Source organism: Psammomys obesus, unplaced genomic scaffold, assembly GCF_907164565.1.
Source record: "Psammomys obesus unplaced genomic scaffold, mPsaObe1.curated_primary_1811, whole genome shotgun sequence".
Taxonomy (NCBI): domain Eukaryota; kingdom Metazoa; phylum Chordata; class Mammalia; order Rodentia; family Muridae; genus Psammomys; species Psammomys obesus.
In genome coordinates, this window is record NW_026585690.1 from 1,554,166 (window position 1) to 1,580,945 (window position 26,780).

Sequence of the window (26,780 nt, forward strand, 5' to 3'; positions counted from 1 at the left end):
TTTATTTATTATCAGTGTATTGTATCTACTCATCACAGTTCTCTGGGATTGCTGCCTGACAAGCCTATGGGCTCTTCTATAGAGATTGCTCCATTGTTAATCTTAGTCCTCTCTTTCCTACCACTCTCTAGCAGTATTTCCATCCACAGCATTTGTTTGTTTTCATTAAAACACATCTATTTCTCACCACTGACAGCTTTCCTTTGGCTCTACCTTGCCAAACACGATCTGCCTGGAATCTTCTCAGTGAATGACTCCCATGACCGCCCAGGGAGAGGCTTTGGATCCATTTCTGCTTCACTTTCTGGCCTTTCTAGCCCCACTGGTTCTTCTCCACCCAGACAGTCATTTTCATAGTTGCTTTTTCTGCCCAGTGTCCAGAAGTTTACAGTTTCTCATGAGTATCTGATATGAGTGGCCTTAGAAAAGACCCCAACATTTGTCTTCCATAATTTCCAAGACAGAAAAATGAGGCTAAAAACGATACTAACTTTATAGGGTTTCTGAGGGAATAGAAACAGATGCAGCATTCTGTAACATTTGTGATATTTTCCACGGGGATGAGAAGGGTCAACAAATAAGCCTTTCTAATAGTGGCCAGCTTCTAAGGTCAACGTTTTGTTAGAACTAGGAACAAAACTGTAGTTTCTTGAGCACTCGCTCCATGCCAGGGACTCTCCTGAGCACCATGCCTGCCATCGGACCTCCACGAGGGCAGTGTGTGGTGAAACCCTTCCGAGATAAGGAAAAAGAAGGGCCCTGGGGAGAAGAGTGTGGTCCAGGTCAAGAGTCAGAGCTAAAATTGTCACTCTGGGACCTAGCTGCATTTTAACTTAGCCTTAATCTTGTCTCTGAGGGCCATGTCAAAGGCCCGGAGAGGAAGCACTACACTCTACAAGGAGGGAAGAGAAGGGGGATCTTCCCCCATTAAAGGAACAGTCATGAATATTCCTCCTCTTCATCAGACTTCCTCCTCCTCCTCAAACCCCATATGCATGGCAATCCCATCTGAGGCAAGGTAAATGGTTGATTTCTGAGCCTAGACTCCTGGTTCTCTGCTATAAACAGACATGGACCCTTGGTGCCCCTTTGCTTTTCTCTGTGGCTTTGTGATACCCAAAGGAAAAAGATCCTGCTTTGGGGAGGTCTTCTCCATTTTGAGAGGGGTCTAGGAAGTTGCTGGAAGCAAAACTTAGGAAAGCAGACCTAGACCCAATTCTTCTACTTCACAGTTTCACTTCTGTAGAGACACATCAGACAGATGACTCCTGACTACAAAGAATGCCAAGTATTAAGTAACTGAAAACCTGCATTATTGTTATAACTGTTGAACCTTATAGTTACCCTTAGGCAGTGTACATTCCTCCTGCCTACCAGGGGACAGGTTCTCCACCTTAGCATAACCAAGAACACGGACGTCATCTGAAGAGGGACTCACCAGAACTTAAGGCATTCTCCACTTCCTGCATGATCAGGAAGGGGGTGGTGGTTTCAGACTCGCAGACCACTTTGCCAGGCTCGGCATCTTGGGGTGACTTCTCCTTGGGCACCGGCTCTGCTGTGATAGGGGAAGTGGGTGCGTGACTAGAGCTGTGCCCCTCTGTTGGGGACGCGGGTGCCTTTGGAGCTTCCGTGGGCTGGATGTTGGCCACAGTAGAGCTGTGGTTAGGGGTAATGGAGACAGAAAGAGACTCGGGTGGGGAGGTTCCCCGGGATGTGGATGTTGCGGTTGGAGCCTGAGAAGACACGAGCACGGTTGAATGTGACCCAGTAGTTGGCACAGTTGCTTCAGGACTGCCACGACTGTGTTCCTCGAGTGTGGGTGTCAAGTGGGCGGCACCGCTTGTTGAGGTGGACTTGGCAGGCGGGGAGTCTGTGCTGTTGTCATCTCTCTTCAAATCTGGGCTGGTGACAGCCTCGTCTCTGGAGGCGGTAGAAGTGTTCTTGTGGAGCTGAGATGTCAGAGATGTAGCAGTAGCATGGAGAACAGAGGCATTGGGGGTGCCACTGGCCACAGGCGTGGTGGCCATAGCAGTGTTTTGCGCGGAGGTAGTCCAGGAGGCCGTAGGTGCGGTAATTTTTGTCATAAGAGAAACAGGCAAGGGTGTTGATGTTGGTGAACCCTGTATCCTCAGTCCTATGAAAGAGTTAGGACAAACTAAGTTAATTGCATGAAAAGTACTACACACACACACACACACACACACACACACACACACACACACACACGTGTGTGTGTGTGTGAAACAGGTGACCGATTGCACAGCTATTTTACAGTGTGGTTTCAGGTATTTCTCTCTCTCTCTCTCTCTCTCTCTCTCTCTCTCTCTCTCACTGTGAGGTGACACTGAATTGTGAAAGTGGCTTTTAAAATCTGCTCTTCTCACTAATCACTCCCTTGATTTGTGACTCCTGGTAGCAACTGGCCTGAGGCTTCATAAGAGCAAGTGGTGGTGGATCAGTCAACTCAAGACCAGCAACAGGTGGAAGGAAATAGTCTTGTCTCCTGCCGGTTTAAACAGGTGTCCTCGGAGGGTGAGGCCCTGTGCAGCAACTCTAGCATCTGGTTGCGTGACTGAGTGTCATTTCACAACACCTGTACAGAGGGACGCCAGGGTGTGTGTGTGTGTGAAAAGTGAAACTGTTGCCTGGTGCCTGGCAGGAGTGGGGCAGTCTCAGAGGTGCCTTGGCGACCCTTCTCCTGCTTCAAAGCCAGAAGGGCCATGGAGAGCCTGCACCCTCCCTCTGTCCCTTCTGCATTTATGCACCACGAGGCAGGGCATGGTGGCTTTATAAGCACATTTCCCGTGGAAGGAAGCGGAATTTCAGAAGAAAGCCCTCATCTGTGGTTTGGGGGTATCACTGAGATTCTAGCCTGGCGTTTTTATAATTATGATTTTGATAAATCGTATTTGCCTTCATATTTTGTAAAGGCTAGTTCTACCTCTTCCCTTACCCCATCTCCCTTGTTGCTAGCCTCCATTGGTTCAGTCACTTTTATTGTTCTTCACTTTTAACTGTTTAACCATTGACTGTTTTTGCATTAGTGCCCTGGCAGACACTGGACTCATACTCTCACCCTCTCTGTGACTTATCTCTTGATTGCCTCTCTCTACCATTCATCACACTCCAACCAGCTTTGCTTCTGGCATTTTCCATCTCAGTATGTGGAACTCCTATTTGCAAATTTCTCAGCTAAAGAGAGAAATGCCATCCTTTATCTCTCACACCCCAAATCAAGTTCTTTCATTAGTCCCTTAAATTATAACCTGATTCACCACACTTCTCCTCCTTCTCCTCCTCCTCATCTCAACATTTTTGAGTCAACTAGTCAAGTGATGGTAGGAATCTCTTCAATGACCTTCTGACCTCTGGGTTTCTCCCAGAGGCACCCTCTGTGTTCTTTTCACACACAACCAAGAAAATCTTTTAAACCCCAGCATTGCTGTATTGGATTGTCTCTGCCCCACTGCCCTGCCTGCTTAAAAGCATAGCTTCTTCTAGCGTAAAGATATCTCTTATGGACATCCTATGACTATCTTAGAGAATGACACATGCACTTGTTTTCTGGGGGAGTGGGGTGGCTTGGGGGGGTGGTGGCTCTGACTAAATACCAGTGACTGGCTGCTGAACACGATGCACCTGGGATACAGAAGGCGAAAAGCCCAACATCACTGCGCTAAGCAGGTTAGTTTCCGGCGAGGTTACTCTTCACCATTCTGAAGACAGTCAGAACTTGAACACCCACTGTCTGACCCTCCCAGGCATGTTTTGCTATAGCCTCAACATGGCCAGAAGACCTAACTCTACCAGCTGCCATTGCAGAGCAAGCATGAGCCCCTGGGAGCCACCAGAGAAGGTTAAAAAAAGCACAATGCTCCATCCAACTTCCCTCACCACAGCGGAGCCATTTTACTCTGGAAAACCAATAGTAAGTTTTGTATTTCCTTGAGAAAAGTGGAAGCTACTAGAACGAAGACTTTAAACTCAGTTGCCTCTAAGTTAGAGATGAGCCAGCGTTACTTTAAGACAGAGTGACGTTAGCAGACATGGTGTGCTCTGCCTGGCTTGGTCAGACTCAAGTTTCCACGTTGCAAGAAGATCTGACAGATTGCTGTCATGAAAAATGCAGATTCTTCATTGAAGAGAAAACTGCTTGTTCCCACGTGCATTATCCTGAATAGGTTACAGTGTTCCTATTTACACCGCTTTGATATTTGAAAAGACTGGGCATTTGGCTTGGTCCCTGGTTTCCTACCTTATGCGGAAAAGGGGTCTGGGGCTGAGGGACAGGACATTCAGGCATATTCTCCCACTGAGGGGAGTGGTTATGAGGCGCTGTCAACTGGAGAATCTGTTCTGAGCCTCCTGACACATCCATGTTTCACTGCCCTAACCTCTGCCCCTCATCCTAAAGTCCAAGAGCTGCAACCTGCGCAGGTGCCAGAGTCTCGGGCAGCATGGTTTCAGGATTGCCCACTCCTTGTTTTCTCCTTGTCCCTCCATGCCCTCATCTTGTCAGGTACCTGAGAAAAGATATGACAGAACTTTGGCAAATGTGGTGAAACTTAATAAAGGTGCAGTAGGCCTTCTGCGGCTGCCAAGGGAAGTTGCTGGTTGTGGTCTCCCGGCAGACGCCTGGGCTGCAGAAGGCTTGTGTATTAAATGCTGATGGTCACTCTTTGTAGCAGTAGTTCAGCCTCTGAGGAGCTGGTGACATGAACACACACACACACACACACACACACACACAAATGCACTAGCACACACACATGCTCACATACATGAACACATGCACACTGCTGCCCCACTGGAATGTGTGAGTGCTGAGTGAAAGGCCTAGGTTGAGCACTTTCTAGGCATCATATCCTTTGACTTCCGTGTAACCTTCACAGGGTTGACGCTTTCCACCTCAAGTTTCACAAACGATTGGTGCTAGATTCAGAAAAATAAAGTAAGTTTTCTAAGTTGAAACTTGAACTTCCACCATGTTGCTCAAGCCAGACCATTTAACAACTCCATGGTTGGAAAATGCAGGGGTATTTGTGAATTGTGGAGACCACAATTTGGAAGAAAAAATTTCCTCTTCTTTCCCCTAACATACTGGGAGCCATTAAATGATCTTAAAAATGGTATCTGGTTTCATGAGCTCCTCTCCTTCACTTCATTCTCTTACAGTCTTCCTTGTGCCTTCAGTATAGATCCTGGACTCTTTGGCACAGTGTGTCTCCTCATGGGCCATGAGAACCTTGTCAATCGATCTGAATCACCATGAGTTCCTGAAATGACCCAGGACCACCCACCTACATCCCTTCTTTGGCTCTTGTCTCCATATTCTGGCTCCATCCTCTCTGATTCTAGTCTTGCCACCCCAGTTCTGAGAAAGGGAGCCCAGGCTCCTCTGTGAAATATGCTACATCTACATAAAACCTTGTTCAGGCTCCATATAGGCCCAAATTGTGGGGTACACTCTGCTATGTGCCCATTTCTTCTGTGTTTTCTCCCACCGAGCTGATGGGACTGAACGTCGTCCTTAATGTGTCAGTAAATAAAGATTGAGGAAAACAAGGGTTTTCTATTTTTTGAAGAAAGAATGTTTTCTGATTTAAACAGTGGGTTATGTTAGAAATATTCCTCCTATCTTCCTCTGGCTTATTTATTAGTACCATAAAAATGACTAGCTAACATGAAATGTCAGATGGGTTTTAAACAGACCTTTGTTATTTATACTGACTTATGATTTTTTTTTAAGGAATTTTCTTGTAGCCCAGGGTGGCTTGCAATCACTATATATCTGAGGATGACCTTGAACATTTATTTGATCCTCCTGCCTTTAGTCTCCAAGCACTGGGATTTCAGGCATGAGCCACCACGCCCAGTTTTCTGACTTTGTGTAGTGCTGGGGATTGAACCCAGATCCTTGTACATGTTAGGCAAACATTCTACAACTAAGCTACATACATCTCCAGTCCAGGATTTCTTCTATGTTAATAATGATATAGGCCAGAGTCATCGCCTCTTGAAATACTATCTTATCACTTGGCTTAATGCCAAACCCATCTCAATATCAACACATTAAATAGACTGAAGATCAGTAGATAATAGGGGATGGGAAGAGACTGAGTTTGCCTTCTGTATCAGAGCTGTCTACATATTCTTTAGGGTAAGTAAAACTAACCTAAAAGGTTACCCATGTTGTCTTTGGGGGATGTACAGGGAACCCAATGCTCTAGAAGTTTCATGTAGTGTCTGGAGACCCATTGCTGGAGAATGGTCCAGCCATAAGTCTAGACAGAATGTGTGTGCCCCTAAGCCATCAAACTCCATTTTAGAAGATACTTGTTTTTAGTAGGAAAGCCACATTCCCTTGAGGTCATTGCTTGTGGAAATGAGACACCATTTGATTCAAAAAGTGGGCAGAGAGTGTACGCTGTGTCAAGACTAATTTAGGGTCTGCAGACTTGCTGTAAGACTCAGCTTCTCCATCCACATGGTCAGCATTCCTGACATCATCAGCTCTCTGTCCCTGCCATGCATGCTATTATGCTAATGAGAAAATAACATTTACAAAGGATGTTATACCTGTTGGGGGGAAAATTCTATTTTCTTTTTTAACATCTGACTCTATCAGTCAAGGATCCACCCAAACTCATTTCTTCAGGGTTGAGAAAACCTAAAGTGCTCAGTCTCAGGAGGCACTACTGAGAAAGAATACCACGACGTGATTGGCAGATGCTTCAAACGCTAAAGACAGCATAGTGATGTTCTTCAGAGGACAGTGGAAAGAAGGAACATGGACACAAGAGGTGGGATGTTTGAGGCTGAATGTAACCATTGGCCAATGCATAATAGGTAGTATTAAAGGAGAAAGAGAGCTCCAAGCCTCTTTTGGGTATCAGGAGGTGGTTTTAGGGGTGGTGTCATGTTCTCTGCTACTTTCTTTCCATTGGCTCAGTCCTAACATTTGTGGGGCTCTGGAGAAGTCTGTCATATTTCCACACAGAAAATGTTGACTTAAAACATTGCAGGGTTAGAAATGAAGACATTTCTGTGGCCAGCCTGGGTTTCCTCCAGGGCTCTGTAGCCCACTCCTAGGTGATCCCTGCACTGGTCCCTAAGTCAATGGGATTTAGATGGTCCGAAGTAGGGCCTGGCATTGTGCCTGGCTTGAATGCAGTGCCCAGGCAGCCTTGGAAGGCATATGTCACTTTTCTGGCATTTTCCTAGGCATTTCTAAGCAGAGGGCAAGGAGAACATGCAGGCACCACTTTGGGGGTTTTACCAGATATAGGTTTCCTAAAACCTCGCCCAGGATTCTCCTCTGTACCCTTATCATGTGCTGGTAGGCCACACACTTAGGTTTACAAACTAAGTCCAGCATTCTGTCCCTCTCTTATTAAGAGATTAAAAAGAAGTGTTTTTGTCTGGGAGTTTATACAATGCAAAGGTCTCTTGCCTGGCTAAGGTTTGGCTCAGTGTTTCTTTCACACTTCCAATGGGTCCATTTGGAATGAGCAAGCCATTTCTCATCCCTGTGGGTCTGCAAAGGATCAGACTAGAAGGACCCATAACATTGTCCTGCTTCAAGAGCAAATCTCTTTCTTCAGAGGCAACTCATCAGGTGCACACAGTTCTCAGTGGCTGGGGCTACCGACAGTGCTTATACCACTGTTTGCATTACCAAAAAGCATCAGAACCCTTCCAGCTTCTGGAAACTTCCCTCATGTCCTCTCATCATATGACTCTGTTGACTTCTTCCTATCCCACTTTGTGTCATTTGGACTGACTTTGATTGCATTTGAACTTCACACCAAGGGAGTCATGCTGTGGGCAGACTTTCACGTTTGAATTCATCTATTGCCAGTGATACTCAGCTGTGTTTTTAGTGTCCTCTTAGAGAACAGCACACCCTGTGTTAGACTTGAGAAAACTGTCTTCATGCCTCTTGCTCTTGTGATGACCACTGCTACACAGCTACGTGTAATGGTTCCAACTATAAGCCAAGCCACGTCTTTGCTGGGTGACTGGGTATAATTGTCTTACTCATCCCATCTCCTTATTACAAACTAGTGATGCCACCAGTTACTGCATCTGAAGGGTTTATAGTCAGGATTAAATCAATACTTCATGGACAGAAGACACTGCTGCTTGGCTAATCTAACAGCTAGTCTACATCCTTTTATTGTCTGTCTTTCTAAAGAGGATAAAAGCTGCCCATTGCCTTCCTAGTCTTCTGAGCTGCTAATGGTTATCAGTGTATTCCAGTGCTGGTTGATGAAATAGATAGAACAGAGGCTAAAGGATTGCTAGAAAATTCTCTGCCTCCTTATAAAAGGAATATGCAAGTAGGGGCAATGCTCTTGTCTGCTATTGAATTTTCTTTATTCTTGTCTTTAATGTAGATATGGTATCTGGCACAGAGGTAGACATCTTGTGAAAGTCAAGAGTTAAAGTCAACCAAGTAGGAGTTATATAAGTGAAGAAAAGAGGTTTCCTTCCTTAAAGACACTACTGAACTGTCAAGCCAGACCTGAGATGACTGTCTCTATATTTCTTGTTAATTAAAAATACATAGCTTAGACTTTTTGTTAAAGAAAGATATACAGCTTGAGAATGAAGGCACTGTTGGTTAGAGTTTCTACTGTGTGTACTGAAACCAGTAGACCATTATAAAATGCTTTTCAAAATACCTGGCACCAACTAAGAGCTCATTAAACATTAAACTATTATGTTGACACCTGTGACTGGAACCTGGGTCCAAACGCTTCCACTCCTTTAATCTTGTAATGACTTTCAGGAACTGCCTTTTAGGAACTAACTGAGGGAGCTGTCTTTTCCCTGTGGCTCAGCTGTGTGCCTCCAGGGTGATGTGCTCCCCATGCCCTTCAACAAAGCAAGGAGTGGCTGTACACCCATGTGTTCAGGAGGTGCTGTCTGGGCAGAAGCCTGATACAGTGCAAGCTGTCCCCACATATCCAAGAGACATATCAGAAGGAGAGAAGGAAAGGAAAGACATAGAGAAAAAGAGAGAGAAGAAAAGACAAAATTAAATGTGACCTGCACCACTTTTCCTTATTAAAACATCCAGAAACTTAAAAGGCACTTTTCAAAGAGTCTTGATACATATATCCCGCCAGGAAATAGCACCCCCCAATAGCCTGAGGCCCCACACCTTGTCATTTTTAGTCTGGTTGGCCTATCTTTATCAAGGCAGTGAGGCGCACGCTAGAACACCCTCAGCGGAATGGCACTTCCGTTCATTTGTTGTCACAGTGACCAAATGCCGACAAGAAGCCGCTTGAGAGAGGAGTTGTTTGCTGTGGCCCAGGGTGCGGGGGCTCAGCCCATCATGGCAGGCAAGGCAGGCACGGAGGGGTGTGCCGAATGCATGGTGCTGCAAGCAGAGATAAGTCCTGGTGCTTAGTTCAATTTTTTTTTTCTTTCTCTTCTTCTATTTGATCTGGTACCCCAGCCCATGAGTGCTATCCACATCCCAAGTGGGTCTTTCTGCCCTCAATTAAGCCTCTCTAGAAATGCTCTCTCATTTCCCACAAAGGTGTGCGTCACTAATGTCCTTGTCACTTCTCAAGGCAATCAAAGTTGACAGTCAAAATTCGCCACGGCATCAATTGCAAATTGTAAGCATCATTTAGCAGATTACCTTTGTCTTGTCTAATTCAGCAAAGATGTTTGGAGTGCCTGCAGGGTACCCAGGTGTCAAAGCAATATGAAGGAGGACACTGAGAGAGACAGACAGACAGACAGAGACAGAGACAGGGACTGCTCACATCCAAGAAGTCTTTCCACTGACTGCTACAGTTCAACTCTCTTTTCCGTCCTGTATGTCAATGTTTAATATCTCCCCTTGGCCTTGCTGTGTGCAAACCCCTCTGCCATTAGAACAGACAGCTTTGCTTTACATACAGTGCCTATTTGCCAAATACACTGTAGACTCGGGTAGGCAAGCAGGTTAAATCATTTAGAAAAGGGACAAATGAAACACTAAGAAAAGATATTCATTTATTATTATTATTATTATTATTATTATTTAGACAGGGTCTCACTTTGCTTGAAACAATGTAGACCAGGCCAGCCTTGAACTCACAAAGAAACCTGCCTGGTTCTATCTCTCGAGAGCATTATGATGTCACCCTTTAGTTTTCTTCCTGCCTCATGAACTGTGAACTGTCTCCTGAGCTCCAGGCCTTAAGAGAGCATCAGGCTGCTGAGCTTAGAACCTGAAGAACTTAGCCTCTAAAGACATCTCCATGAGAACCAGGCTTGTCATGGGCTTGCGTGTTCCAGGCTCGAAGTATAGAGACAGCATTTGGAGAGTGGAAGCCCGTCTCCCCCCATGCACAAGCCTGTGTGAACCTCAGGCTAGAGCTCCTGGGAAAGCTGATTTTCCTCATAAAGACTCAGCTCTCCCCTAATTATTAACCATCTTTCTGACCAGGGATCTTCAACACTGAACTTGTTTGATGACAGCCAGCTTCCTCCAAAGAAGGAGGTGATGGTGGGAGGTCAGAGGCTGCGGACGGAACCACAGCACAGAACACAACCCAATTTGTCACCAGGGATCCAGGAGAGGCCTTGTGCTTTATGTCCCCTCCTCCCCCAACCACAAAATCTCCCTATGTCCTTACAGGTTGTCACAGGTGTGTAGGCCACCCTAAGGGAGCAAGAAGCAGGCTACCAAAGAAAGCAGGAACCATTCTGTCCCTGGATAAGGAATAGAAGCCCGGTCATCACCAGGCTACAAAAATGTGTGCGTGCCTACAACTTGCGCAAAGTTTTGACAGGCAGAAAACCGAAGTGAGACAAATCTTACTTCCAATTGTGCTATGCTTTCACTGTGCCTCCTCAAGTCCTTGTGCTCGAAAACTAACCCCAGGCACAGCAGTGTTGGGAGGTGGGGCCTTTGATGTTGCTATTTCAGGGGCAGGTCAGTGATGGTGGGAGCGGGTTTGGGGTGAATAAATGAGTTTGGCTGTGTTCCCATCACGATCCCGCTAGCATGTACCTGCACATGTATGCAGATGCGTGCATGCACTCATGCTCTATTACCCCCCCCTCCACTATGGGGGAGACCCTCCTTCAGACACCAGCTTCTTCCCTGTGGCCTCTCCAGCCTCCTGAAACGAAGCACTGACTCTTTATAAATGACCCAGGCTGTGCTGCTCTGTTGGAGTGGCACAAAGCAGACAGAGATAAGGTGTTGTTAAAACAGCCCATTAACATTGTAGGGGCGAGCCCCCTCTGAGAGACGTCGCCCACAATGAAGTAAATCAGCTGCGATCAATAGGCAAGATCATGCTTTATGTAAGAGACGCTGCGGGTAATGAATTTTCATCAAATACTTGAAGTGACGAGGGAAATGGGCTGCTTGAAGAAACTCTGTGACAAATTCTCATTTAATGTGGTTAATTACCTCCCAATTTGTTACCTGTGGCAGAAGCGTTCAGATTTTTAATTTCCCGAAAATCCCCGCCTCTCTTCTGCCTTTGTTACCTAACACACTCATGATTCTGGAAAGATACCAGCTCCTTCCTCAGAGTTGCCATTTCTGCTTAAAATGACTTTAGTCAGTTGCTACTTGGACACACACACCACACAAACTACATCTTGTGTGCTACGTGTGTGTGTGCATGCGAATGTGGGTATACACATGTGTGGGGCACATGCTAGAAGTCAACTTTAGTTATCATTCCTCAGGAGATGAACTGACGGGTCTTGTTGAGACAGGGTCACTCACTGAATCTGGGGCTTGCCCATTAGCCAAGGCTATAGCTGGCCAGTCAGCTCCAAATATCTCCCTCCTGAACTCGGGAGTTAAAAGCACATGCCAGCACAGCCAGCATGTTTAGGTAGGTCCTAGGTACTGAAGGGATGGCTTCATGATTCTCATAGACATGCACCACGCCTAAGCCTCCCATGCTCCACCTTGTTAACCAGCCCCCAACGGCTGCCACTTCAAGTGTCTCTCAAGGGCTCCTCTGCTCATGTAAACCTTAGCATTGTCAGCTGGGAGGTGTCGCTGCACTGCTGTTGGAGCACAGCACACACTGGTGAAAATCCTTGGAAGCCACCACAGCGTTACTCTGCATCGGTGGCTGACACACGCTGTTCCATATATCAGTCTGGAAGTAAGTGCAGATTCTGGCAAAAGAAATTCTAACTATACCCAAAGCAAAATTGTTCTTTGCATTGAGCTATGAACAGAGCCAATTTTTACACAGCTTCCAAAAACTTTCCCAAATTAGCTCCTTTTGCCAGAATCTGCATAGGGAAAAAACAAAAACAAAAACAAATGAACCAAAAACCAAAATAAAACCAACTGCCTGTACTCTGTCTTCTGCACCGTGGCTCATCATGCGTTCTCATGCTCCCTCTGGCATGGCTGGGACTAAGGGGGGGGGGTTTGGCACACAACAATTCACGTGTGATATGAGGCAGGGCTTCACATAAATCTGGGGTGGCTTAATGTGGAAAGTGATTCCCGGTCTAAATACCCAGCCTGTGCTCCCCGGGTTCACCAGGGTTCTGTGTGATACCCATCCCGGATTCCCTGAGCTCCTCTCATTTCAGCCATCATCCTTGCCCTCTGTTCAAGTTCAAATCCCAAGCTAAATAGGCAAAGCTGGGGTGTGCATCCAGGGGTATGTGACTTCCTCAGGTCTTTAGTGAAGAGGATCCTATTTCTAGAGATAGGGAGTTAGTAAGAGAAATCCTCTGCACTAGGATGAAATAAATCAATATCCTACTCTCCCTCCCTTCCTTTCTCCTCCCCCCCCTAAAGTTTTCATCAGAAAGGAAGGAATATTTGGCCCCAGCTCAACCTCATATCGGCACTCAGAAGGAAATGAGAGCCTCCTTCTTTAAGGCCGTGGGGTAGTCGCTCACAGGGCATCTGGCGGGGACTCTGATAGCCAGACTATCAACATGTTCAGAGGTTGTTTCGGCACAACAGATCCCATTTCATGCTAAAAGTACTTCCTAATCCTTAGGCAGGCCTTTGCAGGCTGCAGCAGGAGCACTGTGGCTGGGTACAGTTGAGGCTGTAATTGCATTCACAGATCTTCATCCAGAAAAATCTACCCTTTTTCTAAATCCTTATCAAATAATGATGTATAGGAAAGCCAAAATTATTCTTTGCAAGATCAGAAATAGCATTTCTATTTGCTGTGTAATTGAATCAAGAGTACTTCAGTTTTGGCTCCTATCTCTTAAACCCACTCTTTGCCTCTCTATCCAAGCAAGGAAATAGCAAAGTACATAAGACAGGAACAAGAACACACTTCCTTAAGGATGCGGAGGAGGTTGTTTCTCCCTTGATGTATGGAATGTGCCTGGTACTAATTTGGTTTCTGTTTCACTGTAATAAAGCAATACTCAGCCTAGGTGAGGATGACTGAGTGAGACAATGAGAAGAGAATTCTCTGAAACGATAATGAGCAAGACTCACCCTCCAGCCTCATTCTTAAGGGAGCCCATGTCCTGCCATGCCAGCTGCACACAGGGCATTTCTTCTTGGACGGAATGTTATCACCAAATTCTATGGGACCCTGGTGTTAAGGTCGAAGTCCGGCATTTTCAGATAGCCTTTTCTCAGCCAGGTTCCCTCTCTCCCTGATCTAGGAGGGTCACATAGCCCTCACAGAGATTACAAGCCCAACCCTTTTCTGATAAGAAACCCATTCACTGAGACTTATGGGCAACCTTTGGGCAGAGTGCAGGGAATCTTAGGAAAGAAGTGGGAAACAGTAAGATCTGGAGAGGACAGGAACTCCACAAGGAGAGCAACAGAACCAAAAAATCTGAGCACAGGGGTCTTTCCTGAGACTGCTATTCCAACCAAGGACTATGCATGGAGATAACCTAAGACCCCTGCACAGATGTAGCCCATGGTAGTTCAGAATCCAAGTGGGTTCCATTGTAATATGAACAGGTACTGTCTCTGACATGAACTGATTGGCCTGCTCTTTAATTACCTCCCCCTGAGGGGGAAGCAGGATTACTAGGCCACAGAAGAAGACAATGCAGCCACTCCTGATGAGACCTAATTGACCAAGATCAGAAGGAAGGAAAAGAAGTCCTCCCCTATCAGTGGACTTGGGGAGGGGCATGCATGCAGAGGGTGGAGGAAGTGAGGGATTGGGACGGAAGGAGGGAGAGAACCACAGGGGGGATACAAAGTGAATAAAGTGTAATTAATAAAGAAGAAGAAGAAGAAGAAAAAGAAACCCATTCAGCAAGCACCTAGGGACTCCTGGAAACACCAACCCTATGAGATGTCTTGGTGTCTTGGCTTTCAACCAATCACCTTTAACAATACCTGGAGTTCTTCCCTCATAGGATAATTAAGCACTGCTTTCCCCTCTTATGATAGGACTGTATTACCATATGCAAATCAAGTATCCCGGGCATCTCTAGCCCCAGCATACTAAAAACATTCCCCCTCAAAAACCTTCCCACGCCCAAAGTTTGTAAGTCCCCATTTCACATGAAATAAATGGGCCAACGTCATCAATTGCCATGACTGGCTGAGACTCATCATTTACTCTGGAGAAGAAAGGGCTCCCCTTCTCCCCAAAGAATTCATCACCGGACCCCTGGGGCTTGGCTGCCCTTCAGTCAGACATGTGCTGCTGGCTACCTTAAGCTTCCACCATTCACTGGCATGTCAGCACGGATTGCTGCTGACATCGTTCTAGTGCCACTCTGCCCACTGCTGTGCCTGTGTGCAGGAGCAAGTGGCTGGCTGTTCTTGAAGCAGCCATTTTGTCCACCCAGACAAAACAGGGATGCTGCCTCCGCCTTTCTTGGTTTTGGAGATCCAAGTAAGCCTCTATGACTGGTTGCTTATGAAGCAGTCACGTCAGGCCAGGTCCTCATTGCTGCCTGTCTCAAGTTTCAGTGCCCTGAGCTCCTTTGACCCAATACTTCACCCTTTTCTGCCCAGAGTTTGCACTTCTGATTGGGTCTGAGCTTTCCCAGGGAGTACTCAACAAAGCCCAGGCTCCCACCACCGGATGCAGAACAACAAAATGTCAGCTGTGTATCTCCCTACTAACCAACCTCCAAAACAAGTTTTCTAAATGATCCTTGATTCTGCCAATAGCTCCAGCCAGCTTCTAGTTTTTGTTTTTTAATATATTCTGTCAAACCCAATATTCACATTTTTTTCAACTGAAAAAATTCAACCAGGCCCTCCCATTATATTGTGCTGAGTGTTGGGAATATAATAACCAAGAATCATTGCCTTCACAGACCTTCAGAGTCAGTGGTGTGGCCACTCACTAAGCATTGGGCTTATAATGCAGTGTAATTGGTGGCGGCCCGATGGAGGGGAGTTGTGGTGTCCAGGCACATTGGAGGGAGCTTCGGGAAAATGCTGGACAGAGTCTAGAGTATTTTCTTGAAGAGGTGGCCTTGTAGAAGTGAGGTTGAGAACAGGGGGCCAAGGAGAGGACAGTGAGCACTTCCCAACAAAAAGAGCACCGCAGCCCTAGAAATGTGAGAGTACGAAGCCCTTATGTTTGGCACCTAAAATGCAAATGAGGAGTAGGACAAGGTTGGAAGGGCCAGACCATCATGGAGGAGCTTTGAGTGAAGGGTTATGTGGTCATGCTTCTGAAAGATCACTCTGGTGAGAGGAGAGATGTGACTGGAGAACAGAATGACTGGAGGGTAGCATCTTGGAAATGAAGAAAGCAATCAGGGCCCTTAGGCTATGGCAGTAATGAGAGAGAGAGAGAGAGAGAGAGAGAGAGAGAGAGACAGAGAGAGAGAAGTCAATATTCTCAGCATCATGCTTAAGCTTGGCTTCCTTGGTGACATTTTCAGTAGCCATGACATAGCTCAGTCAAGTAAATGTTGGAGGACAGCAGGGAACTATGAACCTGTGCAGTCAAAGTGATCCATTCAAACCTCAACTCAGTTCTTCTTTAGCTCTTGAGACCACAGTCATGTTGAATCTCTTGGTTCCTTTGTTTCCTCAACTGTGAAACATGGATAGCAACTCTCCGGGTTCTGTTATGAATATGATAGCTAATATGCACAATGACAGGCACACCAGAAGCACCCGCTGCTTATTGCAGTTACTTATTTGTAGTAGATGTATTGGGAATTATATTGTCATTCTTTTTTTTTTTTTCATATCGCATCCCATCTTTTCCAGTCAGCCCCATCCTAAATATGTTTCCCATGTCATTCATCCTCTGCCAAATTCTACTCCGCACTCAGCTTTCTGGTTAATATTCAAGACACCTCTCACAAGGGCACTCTACTTTCTTGTAGTTTCCCGATTAAATTCAAACCCCAAGTCTATCATTCAGAGGCCTTCCTTGACTCCTCTTACTTGCTCTTTCCTTAGCTTGCCTCCCGTATATCTTTTTGGTCTTCAATAATTCAGATTGTCAAAATTTTATGCCCAGTCTGTGTTGGCTTGTGATTTTTATCTTATTCATTTCTACAGGAGTGGTCTTGGACAGTGTGTCTATTGAATAGATTGTCCATATGAGATTCTTCACGCCCCTTCACAGCCTCACCCTGCATGCCCAGCCTGTGCTCAGGAAACCACTATTCTATCATCAGGAAACAATTGACCTTGTGAGGTCATCTTCCCAGTGGTGCTGTACCCCTAGTATTTCTGCCCTGCAAGTGACCATCTATATACATTATCTACATTTTTGTTGATTAGTTACTATTGAGGTGGTCTAAAATGGTTTAAGTACATGGTACTCAGTTGTCATGAACAAACTAAGCCATTCAGTCTTGTTGCAGAATAAATAATGCAGAAAATTGTCCTGGGAGGACACGCTACGTTGATTAGATGACTAGAGTCCTCTGAACTTTATGATGACAGATGACAAGTGTCCTCCAGTGACTTGATAATGTCCAGTACTGAATCGGTGTTCTTTTAGCATCAGCGGTTTAATTCTGGCTTTCAGGATATACTAGCATCTCTTGAAATGAGCAGTAATTATGTTTGAAGACCTTGTTTCATCAGGGTTTCAAGAGGAAAAGACCCTTCAAAATGGAGGAAGACTGTTTTCTCTTCTCTTTCTTTGACTATTTCTTCTCTTCCACATAGCAGACAAATCCCTGCTTCTTATCTTTCTAGTACTCTGTCTTCTGCCTAAATACCTCCCTGTGTTTCTTCTGCCACTTGAGCAAGGACTGAGCCTAGGTCCTTTTGACTTCCTTGATAGTTTTCTCCTTTAAGATTCTATGACTATTCTTTATACTTTTATCTTTTGTATGTATGTATGTATGTATGTGTGTGAGCATGCATGCTGGTGTACATGTGTCTATGTGCAGTAGTAGGGGTTAAAGGTCAACTTTAGTTGTCTTTCCTCAGGAGCTATCTGTCTTATTTTTTAATTAAATTGTTATTTTTTAATATTAATTACAGTTTATTCGTTTTGTATGCCAGCTGTAGCCCCCTCCCTTAGTCCCTCCCAATCTCACCTCCCTCATCTCCTCTCATGCCCCTCTCCAAGTCCACTGATAGGGGAGATCCTTTTCCCCTTCCATCTGACCCTAGCTTATCAGGTTTCATCAGGACCGACTTCTTTGTCCATCTTATTTTTTGAAGTAGGTTCCCCCTTTCACTCACCTGGAGCTTATAGATCCATTCAGGTTGTCTGGCCAGAGAAGACATCACCCTACACCTCTCTAGCACTGGGACTGCAAATATATGATTTTTTTTTTTAATTTTAGATGACTGAGGATTGAACTCAGGTCCTCAAAGTTTACATGCTGGTGGCTTCTCCCCAGCCCTTACTTATCTTTGTGAAATACAATTGATACACAATACTGTGTATTTTAAATGGATGACTTCATACTTGTAAACCCTTATGAGCCATCACCTCAATGAAGACATTTCACGGGCCCACTGTTCCCCAAAGTTTCCTTGTGCCCCTTTCATTAAGCCCATTGGAAGTTGTATCCAAACTCACTGCCTCTGTGAGTTTAGTCATTGCCCTCTATTTTTATTTTAAAAACATCCCAACCCTTGTGGTAAGACACATTTCTAATGAATGCATAAATGCTGTTTATGTATTGTTTTCAAACCAGACATTCTAAGCCTTTTCTTGTCATGTGGTCTGATTCCTACCCCTTTCCTCATCACATCATTGCTTACCTCCACCTTCTTATACCTTATTTACTATGGTTACTTTTATGTTTTTTACTGTCGACTTTATCATCTGTACCACTTCTGGAACAGACTCAGTCAATTGGCTTTTCTTTTCCCTATGACTCCCATCTTACTGCTTATTCAAGTGTCTGACAGTTTTTTATTAGGCAGTAGGCATTTTTGTTATCTATGCTGTTGGGCTATTTATTTACTTATTTGTATACCTTTTCGCTTTCACTGTTTTGAACCTTGTTTGGGGACATGGATTAAATTACTTGGAAAATTTTTATCATTTTATCTTGTATGTAAGCTCTATGCTGTGGGGACCACAACAGTCTTTATTAAATTTAGCCTTTCTGCTAATAACCCAATATCCCATGTATCAGAAGGGTTTCCCCTGCCTTATGCGTACATGGGTTATTTTCAGTCTTGTATCAATGTCAGGAATCAATGTGTCAACTCATTTCTAATGATTCTGTATTGAGCTTCAAGAATTCTGTGCAAAAATGTGTACCGAAAATGCAGGTTTAGATCTAATGCTCTGTCTCAAGACACATCTGTCCTTCCTAAACTCCTCAACACTGATTATTGAAATCAAGAATACTGTTTGGTCTTGCCGGTATTCCTGTCTAGGTAGCAGTGTGTGTGTGTGTGTGTGTGTGTGTGTGTGTGTGTGTGTGTTTAGTGTACGTGTATTCATGTGTAATGTCTCTGTGTGTGATTCAGGTGTGTGTATGAAGTGGAAACCTGAGATATTAGCTTTAATAACCTGCAACAGTTCAATGATGATTCAAACAGCCCTTAGGTCCATGAAGCATGCCTCTGGAGATGTGACAACACTTGTTTATGGCTGGCATCTGAGGTAGAAGGTAGTCTTGTGTGGCTGAGCTCTTGAGACTTGTGGGACCTGATACTTCTTCCAAGGAGATGGTGTCAGAACTGAACTGGGTGGAATTCAGTGGGGATGCTCAGCTGGTACCCATTAGCTCCCGAGGAAGATTAGTTGCTGGCAGAGTGGGGTGGAGAAACTCCCATACATCCTTGTGAGCATTATACTGAGCAATAAGGGAGAATAGAAAAACACTTTGTTCTCCCCTCTATACTCAGACCTTTCGAAAGACAACCTGTTAATAGGACATCGAAGGTTTTAACACCTCATCCCTGTCTCCAAAGCCAAGAGTGGTGGTTTGAATGGGAACAGTCCCCATAGGCTCATGTTTGCTTCCCAGTTGGTAGAAATGCTTGGGAAGGATTAGAAGGCTTGGCTTTGTTGGAGGAAATGTATCACTGGGGATGGGCTTTGAGGTTTCAAAAGCCTACATCAGGCCCAGTCTGTTTCTCTCTGCCTGCTGCCTGCAGATTAGGATAAAAGTTTTTAGCTACTGTCGTACCTGCCATAATGGTCCTGGGTTATCTCTGAAACTGTAAGCAAGCCTCCAACTAAATACTTTCCTTTATAAGTTGGTTTGGTCCTGGTTTCTCATCATAGCAATAGAACAGTAACTAAGCCACCAAGCTCAAAACAGTCCTCCAGCATCGAAGACCTTTTCCTTGTGACTTTAGGTTAGTCTACATTTATAAGCTTACCTGTTATCTTCCTTGCATACCAAACTGAACTTTAAGCCTCTCTTGAAGTTCCTTGAAACTCAGGTTAGCCTGCTTACAGCCAGACACCTCAGCTTTGAGAAGCACCGTGTAGGCCATCTCCTCCATGTTACTTTGTTTTTGTTTTTCAAATCAGGAGTCACAGCCATATGGTTTTGTTTAAAGCAGGCTCTGGTAAATAGTAGGCCCATAGGAAGTATTTAATTAGTGATCAAATGACTTTTGTTCTTTATAGGATTTTATGTTTGTCAGAAAACATTTGATAGCACTCTTATCATTCTGATTAGATGCACCAGTTAGCGCATTCATTCAACAAGAACTGAGCAAGCATCCATGCTGTGCAAGCTTCCATGCTACTGAGTTATTTAATAGACTCCTTTGCAGCTCACATACCAAGCCATTGGTCATTCCATTGTGTTCATGTATAAATGCATACCTGACCAGTTGCCCATAGTTGCTTTACATTGTATATGTGCACATCTCTTCCACAGACATACAGACGTGTCCATTGTGTACTTGGTACGTATCTTCCATAACTGTGTTACTGTCTCACTATAAGCAGTTTTGCCTAATGTGAACATGGCCATCATCCGCCCAGTCATCTCTCCCACAGTAATGTAAATGTGTATTTGGCAGCTCAGCCATAGTTGAATGTGCCCTGTATCCTGTACACTTAAACATTTCTCCCCCAAGCAAAAACATACATACTATGATCTTGGCCATTTATTTCACCACTGGGTAAATGTGTCTGGTGTCTACACAGCCATCTCTCCTATCATGAAAGCTTTCAAGGAACCAAGCATCCCGATTACACCCAAAGGGTCTATAGCCTCAGGTGACATACAGGAAATAGAACAAAAATAGGTTCTACTCTGAGTTACAGATACTGCACAAACAAACAAGAAGTGGAAGGACATTCCAAACATCTGCTTATATTTTGAATAATAGAAAGGAAGACTAAGATCATTTATTATCCCCAGAAGAGGCTGGCTCATTTCTTTGGACTTTAATCCTTTTCAAAACAGAAAATAATTCTGTGTTCAGTGAGCAACAGTCAAAAAGCACCACAGACTCTGTCAAGATTAGTTTCCTCAAGAACTAATCAAAGAGAGTTTGCAGCAGACTTTACAAGTTCTCAGTTTCACCCGGTGACATCAACACAACTTGTATTAGCTAGTAATAATTTCAAATACTTCCTCTTTTATAAGAAAACATATCCAATGTACCTGCTATTTCAAATTCAAAAGGAGTCTTTCAAATGATTTCACATTATGAAATCATTGAATGCCACTTACAACAGAGTTTGGCTTACCCTCTCTTTCCTTAAAGTAAGTACTATCTATAGCAAGGAGCACTAAAGCATTCAATATAACCTTAAAAAAAACAGTTATTGAGGTTTATAATTATTTCAAATTATAATTATGTTATGAGAGTATTGTTCCTTTCTCCTAAAAAACTCACAGCCCCAACCTACAATAGAGGGAGCCTCATGGTCATCCCTAGATGCTGAGTTCCTCTTCTCTGACCACAGCTGGTGAATGGGGTAGACCTCACCCAAGTTGGGCCGATTATATTTCTTCTTTCAAGGAACTGTGCTGGGGATTGAAGCCTGGAGAGTCTGTCACGATTCGTATTTACATTTTTTGCAGAAAGAAGAAAAGAAAATTAACGTGTGGCTGGAAAAGAATGAAGCAGGTGGGAAAGGGAAGCGCAACCGGGCAGGGCACGTAGTGAGCAGTGAGCATAGAGGTCTTTCTCAGGAGAGTCTTAAAGGACTGAACCATCCTAAGTATTTACATTCAGGGCACTGGAGATGGAAGTGACGAGAGCTGAACGGACGTGGCACAGCAGTGGCATGACGGAGACCACAGCCCCCCCCCCGCCCTTTTTCTGTTTGCAGGTGTTTTGGCAGAGGCGCAATTCTTCCACCAAGTCTGTCTCCCTTGGCTGGACACTTTCAGAGGTTTCGGTTACCCACAATCTCAAGTCACTTACAGCTGCTCTGCCCCTTTCACTCCGGGCTACGCGTGCACCTGTATGTGTGTGCAACACATACACATACACACACGCACACACGTATGCACACACATGCAGAGGAACAAATAGCCGTTGACACTGGGCTTCCTAGGTAGCCATATGCTCACATCCCCCCTTTCACTCTCTTCCTCTGCTCTTCCTGTCAGCTTCCCACACACATGTATGCTCATCTTGCACCTGCGGGTTTCATGCAAATGAGCGACTTGTTTGTGAAAATGTAGAGCTAATAAGGGTTTAGGGGAAGATGTTCAGGACTTTATTTAATTGGTAAGCCTGGTTAAATTATGAGGGGGTGCTTTATTGTGCGCCGCTGTTCACAATATCTACAATTAATGCTTTTAGCGTAATTAGGCAGTTAGAACATTATCTAGAAAAAGAACTAAATCTGTATGTTGTCTTTCAAACTGCAAAAGAAACTTTTCAAAACCACTGGGAAAGGTGAAACCTAGCCAAATCCATTTTTTTTTAAACCAGGAAAGTATTTTTGGCAGGATTTGCTGGCATCCAAACACACATAAATCTTAAAATGGGTTATTATGCATTGCAGGTTCTATGCGTTGTAAAAATGCCATCTTTCAAGCATTCTTGTTATTAAAAAAGAGGCAAAAAAACACAAAAGATGGTTTTCTCGGGTCTATTCTTTGTGGGTTTTGGCCCTTGCTGAATTATATGAGATGACCTGTTGTGCTTCGTTTAGACAGAGGGGGGTGAAATTCACACAGTGGTTCTGAGCCTCAGGAACATTGATTTTGACCTTGGATAAAGTCACCTTGCTTTTCTCTTCCACAGCCTTAGTCTCTTCAGCTGTAAGAGGGGATAACAACTGTACCTCCCTCCCAGGATTGTGTGGAGGATGAAAAAGACAACTCACTGTTGGCAATGGCTGTCTATCATGGGCCAAGTAGCTGTGTTGGTGAGTGTGCCCCACTGTCTTCTGAAGCTGAGCCACTTCTGTAGCTACTCACATGGCCAATGAAGCGTGTTACAATGGCACAAGGACACCACCATAGTACTGCTAATTCTTCAGGGGAAAGAGGCTGGATTGCTCACCGCTTGCTACTGAAGTAGCAGCCTCCCTCCATCATAAGCTTAAAAGCCACCCTATAGTAGAGACAAACTAGGTTCAATCCTGTTTATGATTAAACCTCTGTCTCTCAAGGACTGAGCTATGCCCTCCTTCTAACCTTAACTCCATATGGTTCTGTTCATGTTCCAGGAATGGCAATCATGACTTTGTTTTAAAATGTTTTTTTTTTAATAACCATTTTGCAACCCTACCTTTGTTTCAAAAGGTTATATGACCACTGATGACTACCTTGCTGTTCCTACTTTGCAACCATGTGTTTGTTTCAGGAGAGACTAACCTATTTTGACTGCCAAATAAATCCCCCTTTTGGAAACATTTTACCCTGAGATCTGTAGAAGAAATGTCTTCCTCACATCCAACGATGACCTCTTGAACCCTGCCTTAGGGGGAGGCAGCTTCTATGCATGAATTAAAAAGCTTGTTTTAATTAATTGCTTGCTTTAATTCATTTGGCCATGTTGATTTGGCCCAGTGGTCTTTCTCCTCTCATCTTTGGGATTAACATTTGGAGGACCCAGCAAAATCAAGACCCCAATCCAAAATCATAGATTCATAGATTTCTTCCCACTAGCCCTCTGGGACTGAGGCACCTAGCAGGTGAACACCTTGGAAACATGCCAAGCCCTGGAGGCATGCCTTCCGTTCATCAGATTGCTTGCTCGAAAAGGAAACTCTTAAACTATAGTCCCAGAATCTGTATCTTGTAGACAGACGGCAGTTCCCATCCTTGTAATTTCAAGGCTATCTTGAATTATGTACTACTACTGGATGGTAAGAAATGATGTAGGTTGCCCAGATCCTTGGCAACAGGACTTTCCTGCTTATCTTGGACTCTTTTTGAAGGCAAGGATACAGATGAAGAACCTGACTCTCTATCAGAATTCAGAGGACAGTGCCTTTATCCCTGAACTATACTTTTTAAAGTTTCTCTCTCTGTGTTTTTGTCTCTTTTTTAATTTGCCTCTTTCTCTCATTCCTTTCTCTGTTGTTCTTGGTTGTTTTCAAGATTCTGAACCCTTTATGGAGGAAACAGAAGAACATTGAAAACCTATTTGTATTTTAATAGGGGGAAATGTGACATTCTTCAACACGTTCTTTAGCATTGCCTAGATGACACAAGTGTGGTACTTTGAAGGAAAATGGCCTCCATAGGCCCATAGGGAGTGGCACTATTAGGAGGAGTGGCCTTGGAGTAGGTGTGGCTTTGTTGGAGGAGGAGTATGAGTAGGGGGTGGGCTTTGAGGCCTCAGAAACTCAAACCACTTCACTTCCTGCTGCCTGCAGGTCCAGATGTAAAACTCTCAGCTCCTTCTCCAGTATCATGTCTGCCTACACACTGTGGTGCTTCCTACCATGATGGAAATGGACTAATCCTGGAAAACTGTATGCTAGCATTTTCTTTCATAAAAGTTTTTGTGGTCATGGTGCCTCTTCAAAGCAATAAAACCCTAAGGCAGAAAGTTTAATATTTTTAAAATTTCAAGTTTATGATCCATACAGTGTAGGTTTATGAAACCAATTATTGATTAAAAAACAGACATTGAGATTCAAAGAAACAAAAATATTAAACAAGGCTCATAAAAGCAACATGGAGGTGGGAAGTGATAATTTTAAGTACCTAAAATAGGATGTAATTATAGAGAATACATTCTTACATTGTGTTGCTTACTCTTCAGGACAACACTGTGCAGTACTGTTAAATAGAAACTGCCTCCAAATTGCAACTACCTCCAACTCTCTGCCTTTGGGGGTAGGAGAGAGGCTCTTCCCAATTCAGGAAATACAGGTAACTTACACATCTCAGAAATAATCCCAAATTTGATTATTGAAGCTATTGAAACATAACAACATCCCCAAGGCCCCTCTCCAAGGTTACATAAGTAGTAACAGCTTCTGGCAAGAGACCCTCTGACCTTTCCAGCTGCCTACAAAACATGTAACGGGTAGTCCAAGGGAGGCAGCTCTCATGAGCTGTCGCCCCGGCTGGGGTGTGCTTTTCAGTGACACAGCTGACTCTGAGTCATCGCTGCTTCTGTACATACTCTGCAAGCAACCCTGTACTTCCATAAGCAAACCCAATAAACCTGTTGGTTAAACGCGTTGGACTTAGATTCTTTGGTCTGTTGTCAGCGCTCTCTGTCTGGGATGAGTCATCATTCATTTGAGTTGCTCCTCAGAAAAAGCCACAAAACAGGTATGATGCTCTTATTATCTACAGGTGAGGAGATGAGGTCACAAGGACTAAAACGCATATGGCAGCAGAATCCAATGGTTTCAGCTGTAATTGCGTTGAAGCTCGTGCTTGTAGCCACTGAGCCACCGGCCAGCTGTCCTTGAGTCCTTGTCCCTAAATTGTCAGTTTTCATTTTGTCTGTGTCTGGATCCAGGAGGGAATCATCTAGAATACACAGTTGAAGATTTAACATTTCAAATAAAAGGAATCAGAGAATGTAGTTATTCTTAGGTGGAGCCTTTGCTGCTTTCTTGGGGCCTCTGCAGATCAAGGGAGGAGGTAGGGGACTACGGTACTCTATATTAACTGGAAAACTTTTACAAGGATGTTAAATAGACGACAAGTCTCTCAGAGATAACTCTGCCTCCTGAGAAGCTCAATACAGAATGGCAGGGATCAGAGTTCTACTGGGGAATGACTCTCAGTGGCAGACTTTCTGAGAATATTTAGGTTCATCTGTGAGTGTGTGAAAGGCTACCATTTTGGAAACTTTTAAACTTAGATTTGTGTTTCTTTCTGAAGTTACCTTCTTGCTAGGCCATGTATAAATACATATCTCAATGCTGAATGGAGAAGTTTCTAAATCCAGTGAATGAATATGGTTGAATGGAAAAGTGTTGTCACAGCTTTTTTTTTTTTTTTTTTTTTTACATTGTTAAGAGGAAAATTAAATCCATCCAATGCTTAATGCAAAAACCAGGGACTCCCCAGGAGCAGAACAAGGCCTTGCAGATGCTTGAGTGATTGCTCTCTCTGCCTGTGGTAGGCCACACGGAGCGATCAGGCACGACTCAGGGATTCCTGTTTTCATGTTGGCCCTGCTCAGAGATGGGACATCAATCCATATTATTGCTCACCCTTACACAACCCCCAGAGACAGCATCACTATCAGGGCTGTGACCTCAAGGAACTGTATGGGAATAGAAAAATACCAGCAACATAATACCATCTCACTGTGGCTGTACAAGGTGTCCTAGGGCTCTGGGAGGGGCAGACACCATCCAGCAAAGATGTTGTAATAGCTCAGACTCCACGGAAACCTTGAGGATTTTTCTCCTGGAAAGAAGAATCTAGACTTGTTTGGACGAAGATTAGGATCAGGGGCAAGTATGTTGGAACATCAAGCTAGAGCCTTGTTTACCTCACCATGGAGGAAGGTCTGGAATTACCCACAAAGCAGAACTCATCCCCTCTGAGAAGGAAACCCAAGAGCTGGCCTAGCTGCCCCGGGATGTTTTCCAGTAAGCACTCCTAGTCTAGGAACCAAAACTAGAAAGCACAGTTCTCATATGCGCCTCCATTTGTTATTGAGAGGACGGACAACACCAATGAAATGTTTGTCTTTAACAGCCGGAGACCATTACAGAAAACCACAACCTATTGAAACGCAGAGGTGTGAAGCCCAGTCCCAACTGATGACACATCTATAACACAACTTGTACACCCAGAAGAGGGGTTGGGAAGATTGTGAGAGCCAGAGGAACTGGAGGTTTTGCTCTGAGACTGTGTCTTCTAGAAATGTCAGAGATGCTGCACCCGGGAAGTCACTCCAATAAGACCAATAAGACAACACCAACAGACGTGCTAATATGAAAGGAAGAACACTCAGCAGGTGTCCACCCTATACAAAGGACAGGCACCTAAAGAATGCTCAGAGCAAGAGAGTTGGTTGTCTA

At 44.4% G+C, this 26,780-nt stretch overlaps 1 protein-coding gene across 1 annotated transcript in view; it reads right to left on the reverse strand.

The window, feature by feature from the left end:
* The window catches only part of Parm1 (prostate androgen-regulated mucin-like protein 1), a 93,922-nt gene that overhangs the window by 30,250 nt on the left and 36,892 nt on the right, over nucleotides 1-26,780 (reverse strand). The window contains exon 2 of the mRNA XM_055595897.1: nucleotides 1,439-2,137. Coding sequence (XP_055451872.1) covers nucleotides 1,439-2,137 — 699 coding nt within the window. The remainder of the gene's footprint in view (nucleotides 1-1,438; nucleotides 2,138-26,780) is intronic.